Genomic DNA, 8,415 nt, shown 5'->3' with positions numbered 1-8,415 from the left:
GGTAAATTAACCGCGGTTACCTGCCCGCATAACCATTGCCCATCCCTAGTGCAGACAACATCTTTGAATGTAAAAGTCAGACATACGCAGAAGGACGATCAAAGATGGAAGGAATCAGGCGAATAGGAAGGGGGCGAAGGAGGGAGACAAGGGAGAAAGGACAAACAAAGACTTTCTCAACAATCAGAAAAAGACAACCAGTTTGTCTTACTTTCCAATGCTTTTCACGTTTCCTAAATTTTAATTGTTTTACTTTGTCTTTTCATAGCGTCAAGTAGCAGAGTAGGAACGGCCGAAATGCAGATATAAGAATAATGACCCCCCATGATACAATACATGACATACACAACAGCGAAACATAGAGAAAGAGAGAGATGGCTGCAGTCGAGGAAACAAGTAAGTTCTCCGAAGAGTATCCAATGAAAGGTGGAGATGGCCCCAACAGCTATGCCAACAACTCAACTTTTCAGGTTTATATGAATTCATTTCAAAGTCTCTTATTTTGTAGTGCTCACTTTTATCGAAGTCCTTGATCTCTTTGTATACGAAATTCAGGACGAACTAAGGCACAACCGGTAACTCGAACAATGATTTTGTATTTTGTAAATCCTTGCAGAAAGGAACGGTGGATGGTGCCAAAGAACTTTTAAGCAAGGCAGTTGCAGAAAAGCTCGATTTGTTATCTTCTAACACCTTTTACATTGCTGATTTGGGTTGCTCTGTCGGGCCAAACACATTTATCTCAGTTGAAAACATAATCGAAGCTGTGGAATTCAAGTTTCAGAGCCAAGGGCTGAATTCGCAGATCCCTGAATTTCAGGTCTTCTTTAATGATCATACTCTGAATGATTTTAACAGGCTCTTCAAATCCCTCCCGCAGACCAGGCGATACTACGCTGCGGGCGTGCCGGGTTCTTTCTATGGTCGTCTATTTCCTAGTACGTCTATTCATTTTTTTCATTCAACTTTTGCCCTTCATTGGCTTTCTAGAGTACCAAAAGAGGTGGTGGACAAAAACAGTCCAGCATGGAACAAAGGACGAATTCATTACTCAAACTCCCCTGATGAAGTTGTAAGGGCTTACGAAGCTCAACATGCTGAGGACATGGAGTGCTTTCTGAATGCCAGGGCACAAGAGATTGCAGACGGAGGAATCATGGTACTCGTCATTTTAGGCCGGCCCAATACTGTTCTTCATTCTGACTCTGTGGTAAATGTGAGCTTTCAACTTATAGGGTCTTGCCTCATGGACATGGCTAGGAAGGTGAGCAATGGTATTTCTGTTTCTTGTTTTGCGTTTAATTACACAAGAAATTTTATTTATGGCTTCCATGTGTTTTTCCTTTGCGCAGGGAGTAGTAAGTAAGTGAAGATAAAGTAGATACATTTAACTTTCCTGTGTATTACATGACTCCCCAAGAACTGGAAGCTGCTGTAGAAAGAAATGAATATTTTAGTTTAAAGAAGTTGGAAACAGTACCTCACATTCCGATTCCTCCCACTGTCTCTCCAAGCCAACTCTTTGTATCTCTCGCGAGAGCTGCCTTTGAGGAAGTCATCAAGCAGCAATTCGGAGAAGAAATCTTAGATGAGCTCTTTGACTCGTATCTCAAGAAACTTGAAGAGCAACCCTCCATCATTGCGTCAGCGACTGAAACTGCAATCATCTTTCTTGCCGTGCTTAAGCGCAAGTAAAATGATGCGAACATGATGTCTCAGTACTCATGAAGATGTTGTCAAATTTCATTTGCTTCATTGTTATGTTAGTTTTCTTTTTTATACGATTAAGTGGAATAAAACCTCTGTACGAGTCTTAGCTCAAGTGGCTTGGGAAGACGAGATGGAAATGTTGGTTTCCCCTTGTAACCGAAAATTCACTGCAGGAGAGAGATACTTTCTAGCCTGCCGAATGTGTTATTATTATAATGTCACATCCCGGCCCGGGGCGAACCACTTCCCGGGTCCGCTCCACCACCATAACACGATATTGTTCGTTTTGGGCCCCAACTACACCCTCACGGTTTTGTTTCTGGGAACTCACGAGCAACTTCCCAGTGGGTCATCCATCATGGGAGTGCTCTGGCCACCTTCTCGCTTAACTTCGGAGTTCCGACGAAACCCGAAACCAGTAAGCTCCCAAAAAGCCTCGTGCTAGGTAGAGATGAGAAAATACATTTAAGGATCACTCCCCTGGGCGATGTGGGATGTTACAATCCACCCCCCTTAGGGGTCCGACGTCCTCGTCGGCACACTTCTAGCATGGATTGGCTCTGATACCAAATCAAGCCCCCACCACATCTTGGGCTCGACTCCACCGTAGCACGATATTGTCCGCTTTTGGCCTCGACCACGCCTTCACGATTTTGTTTCTGGGAACTCACACGAGAACTGCCCAGTGGATCACCCATCCTAGGATTGCTCTCGCTGCTATCTCGCTTAACTTCGGAGTTCCGATGGAACCCGAAGCGAGTGAGCTCCCAAAAAGCCTTGTGCTAGGTAGGGATGGGAATATACATTTAAGGATCACTCCCTTGGGCGATGTGAGATGTTACAATATTTGTCACATCCCGGCTCGGGGCGGACCATATCCCGAGCCCGTTCCACCACCGTAGCATGATATTGTTCGCTTTGGGCCCCGACCACGCCCTCACGATTTTGTTTCTGGGAACTCACGAGCAACTTCCCAGTGGGTCACCTATCATGGGAGTGCTCTGGCCACCTTCTCGCTTAACTTCGGAGTTCCGACGGAACCCGAAGTCAGTGAGCTCTCAAAAGACCTCGTGCTAGGTAGAGATGAGAATATACATTTAAGGATCATTCCATTGGGCGATGTGGGATGTTACATATAATCTGTTTGAAAACCTTAATTCACATATAATGCATTGTATCATATTAAGCTAGCCTTCCAATTTGTCTCAAACTGCATCATAACAATTGTCTATTAATTTTGCTTTTAATTGTGTTTGTACCATACTTTACTAATTCCGAAATTATCCAGCACCAATCAACTTTATACTTTCAGAAAGATTCGTGTTAAGGCCCTCTGCCAAGGCACAAGAGTTTCTTTCTAATCAGGAGATCAATCACAACGCTATATGTGTCAACATCAGAAACTTCCTGCCGAGGCACAAGAGTTTCTTTCCAACCAGGAAATCAATCACAATGCTACATGTGTCAACTTCAGAAACTTTCTAGAGTCTTATATTGGTCGATGAAAAAGCGTCATCAACTATAAAAGGAGACCATTATTAGAACTTATTAGTAATGACTATGCTTGAATCTTTGTAGAATGTAAACTCTACATTATTAATGCGACACCTCTACCCTCGTGGACCAACGGGTGGTTTTGTCGCGGCAATCCACCTTTTCGGGGGTCAGGAAGACTCACATAGATATTTCAGCCTCTTCTGATCACCATCATTTGATTCACCAATACTATGAATCAAATCCAGAATGTGCTATGTGGAATACGGACTTGAAATTTGTTCCCAATCAGTGGGACACCCCATGGTTGTTCATATTTGCTAATCTTTGACCTACCAAAGTTTTCTGCATCATTGGTTTGGAAAAAGTAGAGACCTTTTACTTTACCAACAATTAATGAAACATTCCCAAATATACATATATCTTATAATCCAAGAACTATAGGCAGGCAACTATGTAACATAGACAGCCCCACGCTGGGCAATCTTTTAGTTTCGACAAGGATAAGTTTAGCAGCAGCATTTTGTATATGGGAGTGCAGCCAGCACCTTTGAATGTAGAAGTCAGACATATGGAGAAGGACGATCAAAGACGGAAGGAATCAAGCGAATAGGAAGGGGGCGAAGGAGTGAGACAAGGGAGAAGGACAAACAAAGTCTTTCTTAACAATCAGAAAAAGACCACCAGTTTGTCTTACATTCCAATGCTTTTCAAGTTTCCTAATTAATTGTTTTACATTGTCTTTTGATAGTGTCAGGTAGTAGAGTAGGAACGACAATGCAGATATAAGAATGATGAACCTCATGATACAACACATGATACACACAGCAGAGCAACATAGAGAAGGAGAGAGATTGTTCTGGAGGAAGATTGACAACCAAAAACTCTTAAATGAGAATAACTGGGTTCCTTATGGAAAAGTTTTTCAAAAGGTGTTTTTCCTTGAAGGATTGGAGTTGGTGTTCAATTAATCAAGTAAGCCGCTGTAAGTATGGCATCCCCCCAAAAAGGTTTTGGCAAATTGGCTTGGAAAAGAAGGGCCCTGGCCATGTTGAGCAAGTGGCGATGTTTGCGTTCAGCAACACCATTTTGTTGTGGTGTGTTGACGCAGCTAGTTTGGTGGATAATGCCTTGAGAAGAATAAAATTGGGGAATCTTAAACTCCAGACCGTTGTCACTCCTAACGACCTTAACATTTTTACCAAACTGAGTTGCAGCCAAATGAATAAAATGGGTGAGGAGAGTGTGTGCTTCAGACTTGTGTTTCATCAAATACATCCAAGTGCTTCGTGAATGGTCATAAAAAATTGTTAGGAAATATTGTGCACCAGAAAAAGTTGGAACATGATAACCTCCCCAAATATCAATGTGAATTAAATCAAAGCAAGATGCACTACGAGTAGTACTTAATGGAAACGGTTGTCTAGTGAGTTTGGCTAAAGGACAAACAAAACAAGAGCTTGAATCACAAGCTTTATTTGCAAGAAATGAAAATAATGAAGATGCTTTATTTGAAGGATGCCCAAGTCGTTCGTGCCATAAACTGTCCGAGTTGGTGTGTACCACATTGCATGTTCCTTTCTTTGGTAGATTGAGTCGGTAGAGTCTTTCCTTCTCAGTTCCTGTCCCAATCATCTTCCCCAATTGTAGGTCATGTATGACACAAATTTGTCTTAGAAATATAGTAATATGGAAAGAGTCGAATGCTAGTTTGCTCACAGAAATCAAGTTAAGGTAAAACAAGGGTACACATAGAACGTTATGAAGAACAAAATGTGGAGAGAAGGCTATGGTGCCAACATGAGTAACACGTGCTGTGGTACCGTCGGGAAGTTTGACCCAACGATTAGAGACTATCTTAAATGAGGTAAGCAAGCTGGGATTACAAGCAATGTGATCGCTTGCACCACTATCTAATATCCATATTGGCTATTTACTATTTTGTGCACCTGAACAAAGTTTACCTGAAAGCTCTTCATAATTGGGAATGTTACCGACCAAATTGGCTGAAGCAGCCTTCGTTTTGGTTAGGAGCTGATTGAGAAGTTGATGACACTCTTCTGGTGAAAAAGGGAACTCACTCACAGCTTCCTTTTGATCATTTTGAGGAGCTAATTGATTTGCTTTTGATCTTGCTTGGCCACTTTCAGTAGCATTTTTCCTTCTTCAACAGTAGTCATATGTATGTCCCTTCCCATTGCAATATGTGCATTTGAGATGAGCTCTGCAGTTCTTTGTGTTGTGGTTGGTCATGTTGCATTTTTCACAGAATTTTGCTTCTCCTTCTATAGACTTGAAATCACGAGTCATTTTCTTTACTACAGAAGCAGAAGATTCTTATGGTGTCGTGGACTTGCCAACAGTAGTTTCTGCCTGCTTCTCTTGGTGTAGTACCATCGCATAGGCTTTGTTCAGGTTCAGAAGTGGATCTAACCCTATGATGTTGCTGCGAGTCTCTGCAAAATTCTCATTAAGTCCCATAAGGAATTTCATGATCTTTTGCGTCTCCATAAACTTCTTAACTTCAGCTGCTGCTTCACAGGTACAAGTAGGAAAAGAACAGAGAGCATCCTTTTCATCCCATAGGCTTTTGAGTTTTGTGAAGAAGGAAGTCACTGAGTTTGTGCCCTGCTCACATTCATGTCTGGCGTTCTCTATATGGAACAACGAAACCGTATTAGTGTGAAAGAATCTCTCTTGCAACTCTAACCACATACCTCTACCATCCTTGCAATGGATAACACTGCTCGAGATGTCTTTTGACATGGCTCCTAGCAACCAGGTTTTGACAAGGACGTTGCATCGGTCCCATTGCAGTTATTCATCAGGATTGTGAGTCGGCCTTTTTAGGGTTCCATCAATAAAACCCTTCTTGTTTTTTATGGTGAACGCCATGTTCATTGACTGCACCCACATTGTATAATTGTCTTCCATTAGTGGTTATGAAACAAGGACCGCACCTGCGTTTCCTTTCAAAGGCGTTTCCTTTCAGCGAGCGCACAAACTGCTTGGTGAGGTAGTCCCCTTCGGTCCTTGCGTTGTTGCAAGTTTCAACAAAGTGGGTAACGTGCTGTTTCGGGTTTCCCTTTCCATCAAATTGCATGAACTTTGGCGGTTGATAACCCCTCGGCATCTTTAAGGCGTCAATCTTCTTTGAATACGGCTTCGAGTACAACCCGGAGGTATTTGAGCTCCCTTCGTACTGTGCCTTGATGGTGTTGGTGATCATCTCCTGCAGCTGCTGGATAGAAAGAGATCACATGAGTGCCGCTGCTTGGTTTGGCTCCGGCTTCACATCGATTCTCTCCACCGAAAGCTCATCTTCTTCGCCAGCTCCTCTTTTTAGTGGATCATCTTCTGGGTTAGGGTTCTCGCCGTCCTGTGGCTCCAGTCGGCTGACGAGTGCAGCGACTTGCAAGTCTTTTTCTTCCATAATTTGTGTTAGCCTTGCAATCGCTTCATTCATTTGAGCCAGTTGTTCTTCGATGGAGGTAACGCCGATGGTCGTGACTTGTGCAACCAATAGACGTGACTTTCCTTTAGACATCCAGGATGCTGATGAAGAACGTCGTTGGCTGCTTTAGGATGTCATCTTGTGTGCCTCAGCATCATGCTTCGGTGCCTCCAGCGAGGTCAGGTTGATGACGGACTCGCGCCTTTGATGCTCCCCTTGTTTATTTAGCGGCATCAACTTTGAAGTGGCATGTTGATGAGCGGTTGTGGCGCCAATGGATGCTCTATTCTTGGCGGAAGTGCTCAGGCTTCTTCCCTTTGTGAGAACGGCTTGTCCTTTGCTTGATGCCATTGATTTTGGAAGTGTGCTTGAATTTCTTGAATGGAGAAAGAGATGAGAGGTAGAGATTGTCCCACTGGGCGTGCCAAATTTGTAAACATGAAATTTTCCTGAAACAAGCAAGACAAGAACACGTGCACAAAATAATATTTGCATTTGATGATTTTGGGTTACAATCTCTCTATAACTTGATCCTCTGATTCGATCTCCGTAAGGTACGTATTTGTGGATGTGCGATTGATCCAAAGGGCCGTTGGGCTTGATCTAAGGATGAACATTCTTTAAGGGCCGTGGGCTTGATCTTTGAAGGTGGATTTGAGCGGATCTTTAAGGAGCCGTTGGGGCTTGATCTTGAGGATTAGTGTTTCTTCAAGGGCCGTTGAGGCTTGATCTTGAATAATGGTGATGAACGGATCTTCAAAGGCTTTTGGGCTTGATCTTGAAGAACAGTGATGAACGAATCTTCAAGGGCTTTTGGGCTTGATCTTGAAGAACGGTTGGATGTATGGATTTGTCGACGTTGTTGATCCAAATGGTCGTTAGGGTTTGATCTTAGGATGAACGGATGATGAACGATGAACACTTTCTTCAAGAGCCGTCGGGGCTTGATCTTGAATTGGTGGAAGTTCTTCAAGGGCCTTTGGGGCTTGATCTTGAATTGGTGGAAGTTCTTCGACTTTACACTATATTTCAATATTTTCGAATACTTTCAACTAATCTTTTATTATTATCCGAAATTAAAAATAAAACTATCTTTTATTATTTTATAAAATAAAAATACTAATAATTTAATACAAATTGTTTGGATTATTCAATTTAGGTGTGGAAATACATTTGAACATTTATTATTTATTGCAGGTAATTATTGTTCATTTAAGAGCATCTCCAAATGAGATGTCAAAATGTACACATCAGCTATAACAGTAAAAAAAACCACACTAATATTCTCTAACCGAAGTGCCAAATCCTATGTGGCGATGACATGGATTGGCAGCAAAAGAGGGTGCTGTCAAATTTGATAGCAGCTTCAAATGTTTTTTTATTAATTATTAAATGTATTTTATTAAATTTTAATTAGTTTAATCATTTATTATAATTAATGTTGAGTTGACCGATACAATTATCCTACTTTTTTCTTCTTTTCAATCAAGGAAGGTGAACAAATTACTGATTAAAATTTAAATGTCCTTTATTAAATTTTAATTAGTTTAATATTTTATTTTATAAAATAATAAAATAATAATTTAATTTGACATATCGGTTAGAGAACAAAACTTTAAAAAATGTCAAAATGTCACATAAGCTATCAAAATTTATATTTTATATTTAAAATTTGACATGTCATTTGAAAATGGTATAAAGAGATAATTGCTTGCATATTGCCTAATGAGGCCCTCCTACACTAGAATGCTCTAAAG

General features: G+C 41.4%; 1 protein-coding gene across 1 annotated transcript; it reads left to right on the top strand.

Annotated features, from left to right (window-relative positions):
• The first annotated feature begins 226 nt into the window (after positions 1-226).
• Positions 227-1,910, top strand: LOC103422675 (loganic acid O-methyltransferase-like). Its single transcript, XM_008360742.4, has 3 exons — positions 227-470; positions 617-1,264; positions 1,353-1,910. The coding sequence occupies exons 1-3, from the start codon at positions 375-377 to the stop codon at positions 1,368-1,370; spliced, it is 762 nt and encodes a 253-aa protein (XP_008358964.2). The 5' UTR covers positions 227-374; the 3' UTR covers positions 1,371-1,910.
• The last annotated feature ends 6,505 nt before the right edge of the window (positions 1,911-8,415 follow it).

This window comes from Malus domestica, chromosome 14 (assembly GCF_042453785.1).
Source record: "Malus domestica chromosome 14, GDT2T_hap1".
Lineage (NCBI taxonomy): Eukaryota > Viridiplantae > Streptophyta > Magnoliopsida > Rosales > Rosaceae > Malus > Malus domestica.
The sequence above is the reverse complement of the archived record's forward strand: the minus strand, read 5'-3'. Positions and strand labels throughout refer to the sequence as shown.

Excerpts from the sequence above, each read along its gene's own strand:
- LOC103422675 (XM_008360742.4), top strand. The coding sequence starts at position 375 with ATGGCTGCAGTCGAGGAAACAAGTAAGTTCTCCGAAGAGTATCCAATG. Across the intron at positions 471-616 it reads CCAACAACTCAACTTTTCAG|AAAGGAACGGTGGATGGTGC; the intron begins GTTTATATGAAT and ends AAATCCTTGCAG.